Below are 18,907 nucleotides of genomic sequence, written 5' to 3' on the forward strand. Positions count from 1 at the left end.
AATACGTTGGAAAAACTGTTTTTTTTTTTTTTTAATAAAAATGTGTAAAAAAAAAAAAAAAAAAATTCCAGGTCCACAAGCATCCTCATTCACAACACGTTCTCTTAGATTTCCATGTTATGATACATGTTCACATTATTTATTGACTGTATCTAAAAAAAGACAAAAAAATATATTTTTATTTAAATGAAGTTATGAAATAATCCTAAATGAAATACAATGACTTGCTTTATATTATTGTATATACTAGGTCAGTGGTTCTCAACCTTTTTTCAGCAATGCACCCCCTGTGAATTTTTTTTTAAATTCAAGTACCCCCTAATCAGAGCAAAGCATTTTTGGTTGAAAAAAAAAAGATGAAGTAAAATACAGCACTATGTCATCAGTTTCTGATTTATTAAATTGTATAACAGTGCAAAATATTGCTCATTTGTAGTGGTCTTTCTTGAACTATTTGGAAAAAAAGATTTAAAAATAGCTAAAAACTTGTTGAAAAATAAACAAGTGATTCAATTATAAATAAAGATTTCTACACCTAGAAGTAATAATCAACTTAAAGTGCCCTCTTTGGGGATTGTATTAGAGCTCCATCTGGATTCATGAACTTAATTCTAAACATTTCTTCACAAAAAAAAAAAATCTTTAACATCAATATTTATGGAACATGTCCACAAAAAATCTAGCTGTCAACACTGAATATTGCATTGTTGCATTTCTTTTCACAGTTCTTTTTGACAGACATTTTAGTGACAAACCTGAGCTTGTGCTTCACGGAGTTTATGAACTTACATTCATATTTTGTTGAAGTATTATTCAATAAATATATTTATAAAGGATTTTTGAATTGTTGATATTTTTAGAATATTTTTTAAAAATCTCACGTACCCCTTGGCATACCTTCAAGTACCCCCAGGGGTACGCGTACCCCCATTTGAGAACCACTGTACTAGGTCATAAAATCAGTGTCAGTTGAGTCGGTCCATAGGTTGCCTGTAGGGATTTTTAATGTCCAGCAGATGTCAGTATTTAGTGACACAGTATCGACACAGTATCAATACAGTTTTGCAATGTGTCGAAACGCTTCATGAGGCTTCATCAACCCATCACTAGCATCCGCTGACCCCTCTCTGTCAAGTTTGTGTGGCCTACCACTTGGTGGCTGAGTTGCTGTTGTTCCCAAACTCTTCACTTTTCTTTATAATAAAGCCGACAGTTGACTTTGGAATATTTAGGAGCGAGGAAATTTCACGACTGGATTTGTTGCACAGGTGGCATCACTGAGAGCGGCCCATTCTTTCACAAATGTTTGTAGTAACAGTCTCCATGCCTAAGTGCTTGATTGTATACACCTGTGACCGGGCCAAGTGATTAGGACACCTGATTCTCATCATTTGGGATGGCTGGCCAAACACTTTTGGCAATATAGTGTATGATAGCAGTATTGACCTCTTAAGTCCCAAGCTGTTTGTTTACATGCTTTTTTTATCTCTTTGCTATTTGGGCTTATTGGACCCTAATTAGAATAAAAACTAAAAGTCATCTTTTGATATGATTAACTTAGTCCATAAGTACACAAACGTGTACTTCATGTTTAGTGACATGCTAATTTTTATTTTTACACTTTTTTTTTGTCTAAATTCCATTGTATGTTATACTCTTCTGACACCACCAGATGGCAGTATAAGTGTCCACATAAGTGGCCATAAGACCCCAATTCAGTAGTGTACACAATTTTGGAAATAACAGCTAAAAGGTGCTGTCCACGCATGTGGCCACTAAGGCCTTTAGAGGTTAAGTATGAAAGAAAATAAATAAAAGTTGTGTTTTTTTCCACTCCAGCCAAGTCCCCGGCACAAAATGGACTCTGACCACCTTCACCGTGCCCACCTTTGTGTCCGCCCAGCTCCCGGGTGACGCGCGGGCTGCCCTCGCGGGTCCTCAGGCTGTAGATGGTGCAGATGTTGTCCAGGCCTCCGCAGGCCACAAAGTTGCCAGAGGGGGCGTAGGCACACGTCATCACCCAGGAGGAGCGCAGCGGGATGGCGTAGATCTGGGGAGGAAGACCAGGACTTTGCTATGTCGGGTGTTCGGAAAAGAAACGGAGGAGACCTCAGACCTTGTTGTTGGTGTAGCTGTCCCAGATGATCAGCTTTCCGTCCTGCGAGGCGCTGACCAGGAGCCTGGAAGACACCGAGGAGAAGCATGAAGGTGAGCGCCTTGTCAGGGAAGACCAGCGGCGATGGTGCATGCAGGTGAGGATTTAAAGCCACGGCAACGTACAAGTGTTAGGTCGCACACTGAGGAACTTCTTCCGAGTTAAAGGAGAACTGCACTTTTTTGGGAATTTGTTCACAATCGTTACGAGAGACAAGAACGCACGTTTTTATTTTAAAGATAAGAAACGCTTGTAAGATGTGCTTAATAAGAGTCACTTTTGTAGCCTTCATAGTCTCCAGAACAACTTATATACACACTGCAAGTATATATATATAATGTAGTAACAGACACCTTCGTAACACAATGTAATATGTACAATATACACACTGCCAGTATATATATATATATATATATAATGTAGTAACAGACACCTTCGTAACACAATGTAATATGTACAATATACACACTGCCAGTGTATATATATATATATATATATATATAATGTAGTAACAGACACCTTCGTAACACAATGTAATATGTACAATATACACACTGCCAGTATATATATATATATATATAATGTAGTAACAGACACCTTCGTACACAATGTAATATGTACAATATACACACTGCAAGTATACATATAATGTAGTAACAGACACCTTCATAACAATATGTAATATGTACAATATACACACTAAGTATATATATAATGTAGTAACAGACACCTTCATAACAATATGTACAATATAAACACTGTAAGTATATATATAATGTAGTAACAGACACCTTCATAACAATGTGTAATATGTACAATACACACTGCAAGTATATATATAATGTAGTAACAGACACCTTCATAACAATATGTAATGTGTACAATATACACACTGCAAGTATGTATATAAAATGTAGTAACAGACACCTTCATAACAATATGTACAATATACACACTGCAAGTATATATATAATGTAGTAACAGACACTTTCATAACAATATGTAATATGTACAATATACACACTACTAGTATATATATAATGTAGTAACAGACACCTTCATAACAATATGTAATATGTACAATATACACACTGTGTGTGTATATATATATAATGTAGTAACAGACACCTTCATAACAATGTGTAATATGTACAATACACACTGCAAGTATATATATAATGTAGTAACAGACACCTTCATAACAATATGTAATGTGTACAATATACACACTGCAAGTATATATATATAAAATGTAGTAACAGACACCTTCATAACAATATGTACAATATACACACTGCAAGTATAAATATAATGTAGTAACAGACACCTTCATAACAATATGTAATATGTACAATATACACACTGCAAGTATATATATATAATGTAGTAACAGACACTTTCATAACAATATGTAATATGTACAATATACACACTACTAGTATATATATAATGTAGTAACAGACACCTTCATAACAATATGTAATATGTACAATATACACACTGCAAGTATATATATATAATGTAGTAACAGACACCTTCATAACAATAAGTAATATGTACAATATACACACTGCAAGTATATATATATATAATGTAGTAACAGACACCTTCATAACAATATGTAAAAACCCCGTTTCCATATGAGTTGGGAAATTGTGTTAGATGTAAATATAAACGGAATACAATGATTTGCAAATCCTTTTCAACCCATATTCAGTTGAATATGCTACAAAGACAACATATTTGATGTTCAAACTGATAAACATTTTTTTGTTGTTGCAAATAATCATTAACTTTAGAATTTGATGCCAGCAACACGTGACAAAGAAGTTGGGAAAGGTGGCAATAAATACTGATAAAGTTGAGGAATGCTCATCAAACACTTATTTGGAACATCCCACAGGTGAACAGGCAAATTGGGAACAGGTGGGTGCCATGATTGGGTATAAAAGGAGATTCCATTAAATGCTCAGTCATTCACAAACAAGGATGGGGCGAGGGTCACCACTTTGTCAACAAATGCATGAGCAAATTGTTGAACAGTTTAAGAAAAACCTTTCTCAACCAGCTATTGCAAGGAATTTAGGGATTTCACCATCTACGCTCCGTAATATCATCAAAGGGTTCAGAGAATCTGGAGAAATCACTGCACGCTAAGCCCGTGACTTTCGATCCCTCAGGCTGTACTGCATCAACAAGCGACATCAGTCTCTAAAGGATATCACCACATGGGCTCAGGAACACTTCAGAAACCCACTGTCAGTAACTACAGTTGGTCGCTACATCTGTAAGTGCAAGTTAAAACTCTCCTATGCGAGGCGAAAACCGTTTATCAACAACACCCAGAAACGCCGTCGGCTTCGCTGGGCCTGAGCTCATCTAAGATGGACTGATACAAAGTGGAAAAGTGTTCTGTGGTCTGACGAGTCCACATTTCAAATTGTTTTTGGAAACTGTGGACGTTGTGTCCTCCGGACCAAAGAGGAAAAGAACCATCCGGATTGTTATAGGCGCAAAGTGGAAAAGCCAGCATGTGTGATGGTATGGGGGTGTATTAGTGCCCAAGACATGGGTAACTTACACATCTGTGAAGGCGCCATTAATGCTGAAAGGTACATACAGGTTTTGGAGCAACATATGTTGCCATCCAAGCAACGTTACCATGGACGCCCCTGCTTATTTCAGCAAGACAATGCCAAGCCACGAATATGAATCACAATTCTCACAAACGGTTAAAAAAACAAGCGTCTTTTCGTGTCTTTCTCACCATCTCCTGGTGTAAGTTGGATGTCAGAGTAGACCAACATGTGGGTTTATGTCCACAACCTTCTACTATCCAGGCGAGGGACATGATTTATCATCCAGAATTAACTTTCACCAACTCAGAGACGATGCAGCAGCTCAGTCTGTTAGCGCTCTGTGATCACGGCGCTGACAAAAAACAGTTTGTCTGCGTCAGCGCTTCTGCGCTTTTTGGATGTTTTCAGAGGACTTTATGGGCACTTCCATTAGCTGCATTGTTAGCCACCTCCTACTTGCCATATTTTACAACCTAGAATGCATTCAAAAAAAGAAAAACATGTGCTCTTGTCTTACATAAGGAGTGGGAATGACAGGTAAAATTACAAAAAAAAAAAGTGCAGTTCTTTAACCTTTTCTTCCTTCATTTTGTGGCTTGAGCCTGAGGCAGAATCTTCTGATGGCAGTGCGTCAAAGAAAAGGAAAGGGACAGTAGACATGGTAGGATGTTAGCAAAGTGAAGGAAGGCCAATCAAACATTGGCTGCATGCAAAAATCACGGCCATGGTGGAGGATAAAGACGCTCGCTTTAAACACGGAGAGTGGTAACTCAGCGGGGTAGTGGTGTCATTATTGACACTTCCTGTCACGCCCTCCCTAGCCACGCCTCTTCCAGTGTACAAAAGGCTTTCATCCAAGTCTCGTCTGCATGTGTGACTCACGCAGGTGGTCAAACTTGACCAGGCCATTTTCAGTGAGGGCCACATGGCAGTTATGTTTGGCCCCAGAGGGCCATATGGCAGTTATGTTTACTTCCAACAGTAATGAGATTATTACACAGTGTCCTATGTATTTGATTAGTAGATTGTACAATGGAAAAAAATGAATAAAATAAATAATTTATTTTTTTCGGCAAACAAAATTGGCAGTTTAGTCGCAATAATTTTATCGTAAAATTTACGGTGGTTTTTACAGCATATTACTGTAACTGGAAAAACAGTAAAAAAAAACAAAAAAACGTCAGCTCAAATTTTCTGTCAAATGTATGTTTTTTTTGTTACTGTAAATAGAAAACTGATTTTTTTATGGTCAAATTCCGCCAACTGGTCTTACAGTTTGTTTGTATTTACCATAAAAACAACAATTGAAGAATTTACTTCATTACTGAAAATGCAAAAACAGGAGCAAAGTTTTTTTTACAGCAAAAAATAAAATAAAATAAAATGAAGCTTAGGTTTTTTTATGGTAAAATTCCGCCAACTGAGCTTACAGTTTTTTGCCGTAAAAAAAACAACTGTAAAATTTGCGGTGTATTAATGAAAATGGCAAAACGGGACCAAAGTTTTTTTTAACAGTAAAAAACTGTCAGATCAGTTGGCGGAATTTTTATGTCAAATTTATGGTATTATTTATGTTACTGTAAATACAAAACTTGCCTTTTTATGGTAAAATTCCACCAACTGAGCTGACAGGTTGTTTTTTTTACCGTAAAAACAACAACTGTAAAATGTACAGTATATTACTGGAAATGGCAAAACGGTACCAGTTTGGGGTTTTTTTTACAGTAAAAAAAAATGGCAACTTAGTTTTTTTCTGTTACTGTAAATAGAAAACTGAATACTTTATGGTAAAATTATTTTTAAAAAAAAGTTTACCATAAAAACAACAATTGTGGATTTTACTTAATTACTGAAAATGGTAAAACGGTATCAACGTTTCTTTTTACATTAAAAAAGCTCATTTCCCAGAATTTTACTGTCAAATTAATGGTATTTGTTTTTGGTACTGTTAATCAATACGTGCTTTTCTATAGTAAAATTCCACCAACTGAACTGACAGGTTGTTTTTTTTTACCATAAAAGCAACAACTGTAAAATTTACGGTATATTACTGAAAATGGCAAAATGGTACCACAGTTTTTCTTACAGTAAAAAAATTTGCAACTTAGGGTTTTTTTGTTACTGTAAAGAGAAAACTGTTTATGGTAAAATTCCGCCAACTGGGCTGACAGTTGTTTTTTTTTACGTAAAAAGAACTGTAAAATTTACGGTATATTACTGAAAATGGCACCACAGTTTTTTACAGTAAAAAACTAGCAACTCAGTTGCCAGAATTTTACTGTCAAATTTATGTTTTTTTTTGTTACTGTAAATAGAAAACTGCTTTTTTATGGTAAAATTCCCAACGAGGCTGACAGTTTTTTACCGTAAAAACAACTGTAAAATTGACGGTGTATTACTGAAAATAGCAAAACATGTTTTTTTTTTCAAGTAAAAAAAAATGGCAGCTTGAATTTTATTTTGTTACTGTAAATAGAAACAGATTTTTTTGGTCAAATTCTGCCAACTGTAAAATTTACAGTGTATTACTGAAAATGGTAAAACAGTACAAAAGGTTTTTTTTACAGTAAAAAACTGGCAGCTGAGTTCCCAGAATTTTACTGTCAAATTTATGGGTTTTTTTTTTGTTACTGTAAATAAAAAACGTGCTTTTTATGGTAAAATTACGCCATCTCAGCTGACAGTTTTATTTACCGTAAAAACAACTGTAACATTACGGTATATTACTGAAAATGGCAAAATGGTACCACAGTTTTTTTACAGTAAAAAACTGAGCTCATTTCCCAGGAATTTTACTGTCAAATGTATGGTGTATTTTTTTTGTTACTGTAATAGAAAACTTGCTTTTTTATGGTAAAATTCCGCCAACTCAGCTGACAGTTTTTTTTTACTGTAAAAACTGTAGAATTTACAGTATATTACTGAAAATGGCAAATCGGTACCACAGTTTTTTTTACAGTACAAAACTCAGCTCATTTCCCAGGAATTTTACTGTCAAATTTATGGTATTTTTTTTTGTTACTATAAATAGAAAACTTGCTTTTTTATGGTAAAATTACGGCAACTGGACTGACAGTTTTTTTTTACCGTAAAAACAACAACTGTAAAATTTACAGTATATTAGTGGAAATGGCAAAACGGTGCCAGTTTTTTTTTTTACTGTAAAAATAAAAACTGGTCCCGGTTTGCCATTTCCAGGAACATTTTACCATAAAAACAACAATTGAAGAATTTAATTAATTACTGAAAATGGCGAAACGTTACAGTTTGTTTTTTTACGCTAAAAAACTGTCAGCTCATTTCCCGGGAATTTTACTGTCAAATGTACGGTATTTTTTTTTGTTAATGTAAATAGAAAACTTGCTTTTTTATGGCAAAATTCCGCCAACTTGACTGACAGGTGTTTTTTTTTTACCATTAAAAACAACAACTGTAAAATTTACGGTATATTACTGAAAATGGCAAAACGGTACCACAGTTTTTTTTACTGTAAAAAAACTCAGCTCATTTCCCAGGAATTTTACTGTCAAATTTATGGTATTTTTTTTCGTTGCTGTAAATACAAAACTTGCTTTTTTATGGCAAAATTCCGTCAACTGGGCTGACAGTTGTTTTTTTTACCGTAAAAACAACTGTAAAATTTACAGTATATTACTGGAAATGGCAAAACAGTGCCAGTTTTTTTTTTCTGTAAAAAAAAAAAAAAAAAAAAAACTGGTACCGTTTTGCCATTTCCAGGAATATTTTACCATAAAAACAACAATTGAAGAATTTACTTAATTACTGAAAATGGAAAAACGTTAGGTTTTTTTTTTACGCTACAAAACTGTCAGCTCATTTCCCAGGAATTTTACTGTCAAATGTACAGTATTTTTTTTGTTACTGTAAATAGAAAACTTGCTTTTTTATGGTAAAATTCTGCCGACTCAGCTGACAGTTTTTTTTTACTGTAAAAAGATCAACTGTAAAATTTACAGTATATTACTGAAAATGGCAAAACGCTACCACAGTTTTTTTACAGTAAAAAATCTCAGCTCATTTCCCAGGAATTTTACTGTCAAATTTATGGTATTTTTTTGTTACTGTAAACAGAAAACTTGCTTTTTTATGGCAAAATTCCGCCAACTGGGCTGACAGTTTTTTTTACCGTAAAAACAACTGTAAAATTTACAGTATATATTCCTGGAAATGGCAAAACGATGCCAGTTTGTTTGTTTTTTACAGTAAAAAAAACCAAACTGGTACCGTTTTGCCATTTCCAGGAATATTTTACCATAAAAACAACAATTGAAGAATTTACTTAATTACTGAAAATGGAAAAACATTAGGTTTTTTTTTACGCTAAAAAACAGTCAGCTCATTTCCCAGGAATTTTACTGTCAAATGTACAGTATTTTTTTTGTTACTGTAAATAGAAAACTTGCTTTTTTATGGTAAAATTCTGCCGACTCAGCTGACAGTTTTTTTTACTGTAAAAAGATCAACTGTAAAATTTACAGTATATTACTGAAAATGGCAAAACGCTACCACAGTTTTTTTACAGTAAAAAATCTCAGCTCATTTCCCAGGAATTTTACTGTCAAATTTATGGTATTTTTTTGTTACTGTAAACAGAAAACTTGCTTTTTTATGGCAAAATTCCGCCAACTGGGCTGACAGTTTTTTTTACCGTAAAAACAACTGTAAAATTTACAGTATATATTCCTGGAAATGGCAAAACGATGCCAGTTTGTTTGTTTTTTACAGTAAAAAAAACCAAACTGGTACCGTTTTGCCATTTCCAGGAATATTTTAACATAAAAACAACAATTGAAGAATTTACTTAATTACTGAAAATGGAAAAACATTAGGTTTTTTTTTACGCTAAAAAACAGTCAGCTCATTTCCCAGGAATTTTACTGTCAAATGTACAGTATTTTTTTTGTTACTGTAAATAGAAAACTTGCTTTTTTATGGTAAAATTCTGCCGACTCAGCTGACAGTTTTTTTTACTGTAAAAAGATCAACTGTAAAATTTACAGTATATTACTGAAAATGGCAAAACGCTACCACAGTTTTTTTACAGTAAAAAATCTCAGCTCATTTCCCAGGAATTTTACTGTCAAATTTATGGTATTTTTTTGTTACTGTAAACAGAAAACTTGCTTTTTTATGGCAAAATTCCGCCAACTGGGCTGACAGTTTTTTTTACCGTAAAAACAACTGTAAAATTTACAGTATATATTCCTGGAAATGGCAAAACGATGCCAGTTTGTTTGTTTTTTACAGTAAAAAAAACCAAACTGGTACCGTTTTGCCATTTCCAGGAATATTTTAACATAAAAACAACAATTGAAGAATTTACTTAATTACTGAAAATGGAAAAACATTAGGTTTTTTTTTACGCTAAAAAACAGTCAGCTCATTTCCCAGGAATTTTACTGTCAAATGTACAGTATTTTTTTTGTTACTGTAAATAGAAAACTTGCTTTTTTATGGTAAAATTCTGCCGACTCAGCTGACAGTTTTTTTTACTGTAAAAAGATCAACTGTAAAATTTACAGTATATTACTGAAAATGGCAAAATGCTACCACAGTTTTTTTTACAGTAAAAAATCTCAGCTCATTTCCCAGGAATTTTACTGTCAAATTTATGGTATTTTTTTGTTACTGTAAACAGAAAACTTGCTTTTTTATGGCAAAATTCCGCCAACTGGGCTGACAGTTTTTTTTACCGTAAAAACAACTGTAAAATTTACAGTATATTACTGAAAATGGCAAAACGCTACCAGTTTTTTTACAGTAAAAAATCTCAGCTCATTTCCCAGGAATTTTACTGTCAAATTTATGGTATTTTTTTGTTACTGTAAACAGAAAACTTGCTTTTTTATGGCAAAATTCCGCCAACTGGGCTGACAGTTATTTTATACCGTAAAAACAACTGTAAAATTTACAGTATATTACTGAAAATGGCAAAACGGTACCACAGTTTTTTTGAAGTAAAAAACTCAGCTCATTTCCCAGGAATTTTACTGTCAAATGTATGGTATTTTTTTGTTACTGTAAACGGAAAACTTGCTTTTTTATGGCAAAATTCCGCCAACTGGGCTGACAGTTTTTTTTACCGTAAAAACAACTGTAAAATTTACAGTATATTACTGAAAATGGCAAAACGCTACCACAGTTTTTTTACAGTAAAAAATCTCAACTCATTTCCCAGGAATTTTACTGTCAAATTTATGGTATTTTTTTTCGTTACTGTAAATACAAAACTTGCTTTTTTATGGCAAAATTCCGCCAACTGGGCTGACAGTTTTTTTTTTTTACCGTAAAAACAACTGTAAAATTTACAGTATATTACTGGAAATGGCAAAACGGTGCCAGTTTTTTTTTTTTACTGTTGCCATTTCCAGGAATATTTTACCATAAAAACAACAATTGAAGAATTTACTTAATTACTGAAAATGGAAAAATGTTAGGTTTTTTTTTTACGCTAAAAAACTGTCAGCTCATTTCCCGGGAATTTTACTGTCAAATGTACGGTATTTTTTTTTGTTAATGTAAATAGAAAACTTGCTTTTTTATGGCAAAATTCCGCCAACTTGACTGACAGCTGGTTTTTTTTTACCATTAAAAACAACAACTGTAAAATTTACGGTATATTACTGAAAATGGCAAAACGGTACCACAGTTTTTTTTACTGTAAAAAACTCAGCTCATTTCCCAGGAATTTTACTGTCAAATTTATGGTATTTTTTTTCGTTACTGTAAATACAAAACTTGCTTTTTTATTGCAAAATTCCGCCAACTGGGCTGACAGTTTGTTTTTACCGTTAAAACAACAACTGTAAAATTTACAGTATATTACTGGAAATGGCAAAACGGTACCAGTTTTTATTTTTTTTACAGTAAAAAAAAAACTGGCACCGTTTTGCCATTTCCAGGAATATTTTACCATAAAAACAACAATTGAAGAATTTACTTAATTACTGAAAATGGCAAAACGTTAGGTTTTTTTTTTATGCTAAAAAACTGTCAGCTCATTTCCCAGGAATTTTACTGTCAAATTTATGGTATTTTTTTGTTAATGTAAATACAAAACTTGCTTTTTTATGGCAAAATTCCGCCAACTTGGCTGACAGTTTTTTTTACCGTAAAAACAACTGTAAAATTTACAGTATATTACTGAAAATGGCAAAACGGTACCACAGTTTTTTTGAAGTAAAAAAACTCAGCTCATTTCCCAGGAATTTTACTGTCAAATTTATGGTATTTTTTTTTGTTACCGTAAATAGAAAACTTGTTTTTTTTTACAGTATAATACTAGCAGCTCAGTTGCCAGAATTTTATCATCAAAAACAGCGGTACTGTTTTTTCATTTACAGTCAATTTCAGCAAAACACATAATTCACAATGTTACTGTAAAACATAATTTTTACAGAGTAAAATTTGATGAATACGTTGATTTGAAATTATAAATCAAGCAGATAAAAATAATAATAATTCTATTTCAACAAAGAAAATGGTTAGATTTAAATGATAATTTCTGTTAGATAATATTTAAGTTCAACTATGCGATTGCATTAAATACATGTATTTTGTTTCCTGTCAAAATGCAAAGATAAACATATATTTAGTAGGACAAAGTATTATTCCCAGGCTTCAAATGAGTGGCCCTCCTGTACTCCTACGTCCTTTCAGGGGTTGTTTGTCCGACATGCAAACATGGATTGTGGAGGTAAGAAAGACAGTGTGAGAAGTCCAGAGTAGGAGGACATGAAAATAGAGATTGCAGATGTGGAAACACCCTGACCACACCTTTCCTGCTCTCTAGGGACAGGAAGTAGCTCCACGGGGCTGCACTACCATCAAGCGGTGAGGCGCAAATGTCAGTGGCAGTGTGCAAAATAGTCCCCTGCTCACGCTGCACAACATCCACACATGTTGAACACAGAAAGGTATAGACACAAACATGAGAGTTCATACGTAAAAGGGGCTCATTTTTATAGGTGGCAAAAATAAAATATTATTATTATTAACAGGATAGAGTACTATGCATTACTGCTTGTAAACACAAAGCAAATACCGTCAATTCCGGACAGAAGCGGAAGGAGATTTTTACAACAAAGTTCTAAAGCTTAGTGATGTATCAGATGTATCAGAGTGTAGGTGGGGTGTTTTTACTCTTCACGTTCATATTTCGCCATTTTTGTTGCGTTTCGCTTGATTGTAAAATATGTGGATGGAGAGGGGTGTTGACAATATTCAGTGTTTTACCCTTCATAGTTAATATTGTAAATCTCACATTCTGGGTGTCTCATTCAGTAAAAATATGTACAATTCCATTCTGTTTTTTAAGGCGGCCTGTCACAACAATTAGAGATGTCCGATAATGGCTTTTTTTGGCGATATCCCGATATTGTCCAACTCTTAATTACCGATTCCGATATCAACCGATACCTATATATACAGTCGTGGAATTAACACATTATTATGCCTAATTTTGTTGTGATGCCCCGCTGGATGCATTAAACAATGTAACAATGTTTTCCAAAATAAATCTACTCAAGTTATGGAAAGAAATGCCAACATGGCACTGCCATATTTATTATTGAAGTCACAAAGTGCATTATTTTTTTTAACATGCCTCAAAACAGCTGCTTGGAATTTGGGACATGCTCTCCCTGAGAGAGCATGAGGAGGTTGAGGTGGGCGGGGTGTATATTGTAGCGTCCCAGAAGAGTTAGTGCTGCAAGGGGTTCTGGGTATTTGTTTGTTCACTATTATGTTAGATCCACTATGCACTGGACTCTCACTATTATGTTAGATCCACTATGGACTGGACTCTCACTATTATGGTAGATCCACTATGGACTGGACTCTCACTATTATGTTAGATCCACTATGGACTGGACTCTCACTATTATGTTAGATCCACTATGGACCGGACTCTCACTATTATGTTAGATCCACTATGGACTGGACTCTCACACTTTTATGTTAGATCCACTATGGAACGGACTCTCACAATATTATGGTAGATCCACTATGGACTGGACTCTCACTATTATGTTAGATCCACTATGGAATGGACTCTCACTATTATGTTGGATCCACTATGGACTGGACTCTCACTATTATGTTAGATCCACTATGGACTGGACTCTCACTATTATGTTAGATCCACTATGGACTGGACTCTCACTATTATGTTAGATCCACTATGGAATGGACTCTCACTATTATGTTAGATCCACTATGGACTGGACTCTCACTATTATGTTAGATCCACTATGGACCGGACTCTCACTATTATGTTAGATCCACTATGGACTGGACTCTCACACTTTTATGTTAGATCCACTATGGAACGGACTCTCACAATATTATGCTAGATCCACTATGGACTGGACTCTCACTATTATGTTAGATCCACTATGGACTGGACTCTCACTATTATGTTAGATCCACTATGGACTGGACTCTCACTATTATGTTAGATCCACTATGGACTGGACTCTCACTATTATGTTAGATCCACTATGGACCGGACTCTCACTATTATGTTAGATCCACTATGGACCGGACTCTCACTATTATGTTAGATCCACTATGGACTGGACTCTCACTATTATGTTAGATCCACTATGGACTGGACTCTCACTATTATGCTAGATCCACTATGGACTGTACTCTCACTATTATGTTAGATCCACTATGGCCTGGACTCTCACTATTATGTTAGATCCAATATGGACTGGACTCTCACAATATTATGTTAGATCCACTATGGACTGGACTCTCACTATTATGTTAGATCCACTATGGACTGGACTCTCACTATTATGTTAGATCCACTATGGACTGGACTCTCACACTATTATGTTAGATCCACAATGGACTGGACTCTCACTATTATGTTAGATCCACTATGGCCTGGACTCTCACTATTATGTTAGATCCACTATGGCCTGGACTCTCACTATTATGTTTGATCCACTATGGACTGGACTCTCACTATTATGTTAGATCCACTATGGACTGGACTCTTACTATTATGTTGGATCCACTATGGACTGGACTCTCACACTATTATGTTAGATCCACTATGGACTGGACTCTCACTATTATGTTAGATCCACTATGGACTGGACTCTCACTATTATGTTAGATCCACTATGGAATAGACTCTCACTATTATGTTAGATCCACTATGGCCTGGACTCTCACTATTATGTTTGATCCACTATGGACTGGACTCTCACCATTATGTTAGATCCACTATGGCCTGGACTCTCACTATTATGTTAGATCCACTATGGACTTGACTCTCACTATTATGTTAGATCCACTATGGACTGGACTTTCACAATATAATGCTAGACCCACTAAACGTCCATTGCACCGGTCTCTCCAAGGTTTCTCATTGTCATCCCATTGGGTTGAGTTTTTCCTTACCCTGATGTGGGCTCTGAACCGAGGATGTCGTTGTGGCTTGTGCAGCCCTTTGAGACACTCGTGATTTAGGGCTATATAAGTAAACATTGATTGATTGATTGATTGATTGAATACTGGTCCCACCTTTCCTAAAAAATAATGTTAAAAAACAACTTAAAGCCTTATCCAGGTGTTTACTGACGTATAATATTCATATTTAAATAACTTCTACTGCAAATGAATATCGCCTCCAAATATCGCTTAATAACCGGCATCGATATCGACCCTGAAAAAACCGTATTGGTCGATCTCTTGTTTTACAGCACATTTGTAGTGAAGTAACTCAGCGCTTTTTGGGTTGAAAAGGGTAAACACATGTGAAGGGAACAAAGGAGAGTTTTGATGGAGGTGAGGACACTACCTGGAGTCACTCCCCCAGTGCATTGCATAGATCTTGGCCAGGTGGCCCCTCAGAGTGCGCCGTGTCCGCATCTGTATCTTGTTCACCGGGCCCAGACCAGCTGTGATCTGCCACAAGACAGGAAGGAGTGTCAGCAGTTTATATATTATAATATATAATAAATGTTACTATATGACATATATACTTACATCATGTATATATTACATGTTATTATGAATGTTACTACATGACATATATACTTACATCATGTATATAAAACCTTAATGGAGGTGTTTGGGTGTTTTTTAAGGGCTTTATAGGCGGAATAGAGCGGCTCCTATAGGCAGACTTTTGATCGCATTTATTTACAAACCCCGTTTCCATATGAGTTGGGAAATTGTGTTAGATGTAAATATAAACGGAATACAATGATTTGCAAATCCTTTTCAACCCATATTCAGTTGAATATGCTACAAAGACAACATATTTGATGTTCAAACTCATAAACTATTATTTTTTTTTGCAAATAATAATTAACTTAGAATTTCATGGCTGCAACACGTGCCAAAGTAGGTGGAAAAGGGCATGTTCACCACTGTGTTACATGGCCTTTCCTTTTAACAACACTCATTAAACCTTTGGGAACTGAGGAGACACATTTTTGAAGCTTCTCAGGTGGAATTCTTTCCCATTCTTGCTTGATGTACAGCTTAAGTTGTTCAACAGTCCGGGGGTCTCCGTTGTGCTATTTTAGGCTTCATAATGCGCCACACATTTTCAATGGGAGACAGGTCTGGACTACAGGCAGGCCAGTCTAGTACCCGCACTCTTTTACTATGAAGCCACGTTGATGTAACACGTGGCTTGGCATTGTCTTGCTGAAATAAGCAGGGGCGTCCATGGTAGCGTTGCTTGGATGGCAACATATGTTGCTCCAAAACCTGTATGTACCTTTCAGCATTAATGGCGCCTTCACAGATGTGTAAGTTACCCATGTCTTGGGCACTAATACACTCCCATACCATCACACATGCTGGCTTTTCCACTTTGCGCCGATAACAATCCGGATGGTTCTTTTCCTCTTTGGTCCGGAGGACACGACGTCCATAGTTTCCAAAAACAATTTGAAATGTGGACTCATCAGACCACAGAACACCTTTCCACTTTGTATCAGTCCATCTTAGATGAGCTCAAGCCCAGCGAAGCCGATGCCGTTTCTGGGTGTTGTTGATAAATGGTTTTCGCCTTGCATAGGAGAGTTTTAACTTGCACTTACAGATGTAGCGACCAACTGTAGTTACTGACAGTGGCTTTCTGAAGTGTTCCTGAGCCCATGTGGTGATATCCTTTACACACTGACGTCACTTGTTGATGCAGTACAGCCTGAGGGATCGAAGGTCACGGGTTTAGCTGCTTACGTGCAGTGATTTCTCCAGATTCTCTGAACCATTTGATGATATTACGGACCGTAGATGGTGAAATCCCTAAATTCCTTGCAATAGCTGGTTGAGAAAGGTTTTTCTTAAACTGTTCAACAATTTGCTCAGGCATTTGTTGACAAAGTGGTGACCCTCGCCCCATCCGTGTTTGTGAATGAGTGAGCATTTCTACTTTTATACCCAATCATGGCACCCACCTGTTCCCAATTAGCCTGCACACCTGTGGGATGTTCCAAATAAGCATTCCTCAACTTTATCAGTATTTATTGCCACCTTTCCCAACTTCTTTGTCACGTGTTGCTGGCATCAAATTCTAAAGTTAATGATTATTTGCAAAAAAAAAAAATGTTTATCAGTTTGAACATCAAATATGTTGTCTTTGTAGCATATTCAACTGAATATGGGTTGAAAAGGATTTGCAAATCATTGTATTCCGTTTATATTTACATCTAACACAATTTCCCAACTCATATGGAAACGGGGTTTGTAATATTTAGAATGCATTGAGAAAATAACATCTGTCTTTCATAATGATTGTGAACAATAGGCACAATTCCCCTTTAAGGGTTGAATGAAAAGTAAATAAATAAATATTTAATATATTTTTTTTAAACTTCCAAGTCCCGCACCAAACTTAAAGGGAGCCATAAAGGGGGGAAAAAAACATCTAAATATTGTATTTGATTTTTCACTGGACGTCACTTGCATTGCCGCTGTGGAAAAGAGCAAATGTTTCCGTACCTGTGACAGAGTGGAGTCACAGCACGCCCTCCTGGCATCCTGCAAACAAACAAGCGTGCTTTGACTCGGACCAGCGACACGTGCAGCGGGTCAATCACAGTCATTGTGCCGCGCATCAAAAGGAGGCGGGCGTGCGTCACGGTGGCGCCTGAGACCTCCGTGACGTGCGCCCGCCCGCCTACACCATGCCGCCGTACCCGGATGTGACCGCGTAGCTGCTCGGCCTCCTGCAGCAACTGTTCCAGCTCGCCCATAGTTCCTGGGATGTGTTGGGGTCACGCGCCAGGAAAATTGAACACACACACACACCCTCACACACACACACACACAGCGGCTGACACCTGCAGGGAAAGAGACATAAACAATACATTTAGCAGGTAGAGCGCTAAGAATAGAACAGGCATCAAACAAGCGGACTCCAACTTGATGGAGCAGGACGGGGGTCTGCCTCTTCAAACAAAGCTCAGCATGCTTGGAAAAAGGCCATCTGAGCCTTGCTCTGACCTTCTGCTGAGACGTGTGGCGGTTGGCGAGAGGACCGACAAAAATCATTTCAAACTAGGCACCGTGCGGAGATGCACTGCAAAAAGTCAGTGTTCAAAAACAAGGGAAAATTAAAGCTGCAAGCAGCATTGGTCAGGCCCGCATATTTGGCAGGTGCTAGTCCTAAGTGTCCCAATACTTTTGTTCAGTTTTCGTCATAAGTGTCCCAATACTTTTGTCTACTTTTAGTCCGAATTCTCCCAATACTTTTGTTTAGTGTACCTACCTTGTCTGCATTGTGTGGGCACGCTGGTGCTTCCTGCTTTTAAGCAGCCTTCTTGAAAAAACAGCAGCATCAGCGCAGCGGCTCTTTGAAGGGTCATAAAATCAAACCCGGAGCCGGTATTAAAACTCTTTCGATAACTTTTAATCAAAAGGGTTCAATCTCTCTCCTGTGTTAGTTTGAAGCCCAAACAACAAAGACGCTCAGAGGAGATAATGTTTGAAGAAAGGTGACCGGTTTTTACAAAAATGTTGTGTTGAAGGGGGAATAGCAAGCTTCTTGTAGATTTTTGCTGGAGGTTGTCAATTTATGAAATGTAGGTCTAAGTGAGACCTACGGAAAGGTTTTTGTTTCATGTCTCCCTGACTTTCCCAGTGGGAGTTACAGGCAGTTTTGTAATTTTTTTCTTCC

At 36.1% G+C, this 18,907-nt stretch overlaps 1 protein-coding gene across 1 annotated transcript in view; it reads right to left on the reverse strand.

The window, feature by feature from the left end:
- Positions 1-18,056, reverse strand: part of LOC133616636 (guanine nucleotide-binding protein G(I)/G(S)/G(T) subunit beta-2-like) — a 31,263-nt gene extending 13,207 nt beyond the window's left edge. Inside the window, exons 1-5 of the mRNA XM_061976156.2 lie at positions 17,928-18,056; positions 17,731-17,769; positions 15,572-15,678; positions 2,117-2,180; positions 1,888-2,050 (exon numbers count right to left, since the gene is read on the reverse strand). Coding sequence (XP_061832140.2) covers positions 1,888-2,050; positions 2,117-2,180; positions 15,572-15,678; positions 17,731-17,769; positions 17,928-17,984 — 430 coding nt within the window. The 5' untranslated portion in view covers positions 17,985-18,056. The remainder of the gene's footprint in view (positions 1-1,887; positions 2,051-2,116; positions 2,181-15,571; positions 15,679-17,730; positions 17,770-17,927) is intronic.
- Between the last annotated feature and the right edge of the window lie 851 nt (positions 18,057-18,907).

The sequence above is a fragment of the Nerophis lumbriciformis genome, linkage group LG14 (assembly GCF_033978685.3).
Source record: "Nerophis lumbriciformis linkage group LG14, RoL_Nlum_v2.1, whole genome shotgun sequence".
In the NCBI taxonomy this organism is placed as follows: domain Eukaryota; kingdom Metazoa; phylum Chordata; class Actinopteri; order Syngnathiformes; family Syngnathidae; genus Nerophis; species Nerophis lumbriciformis.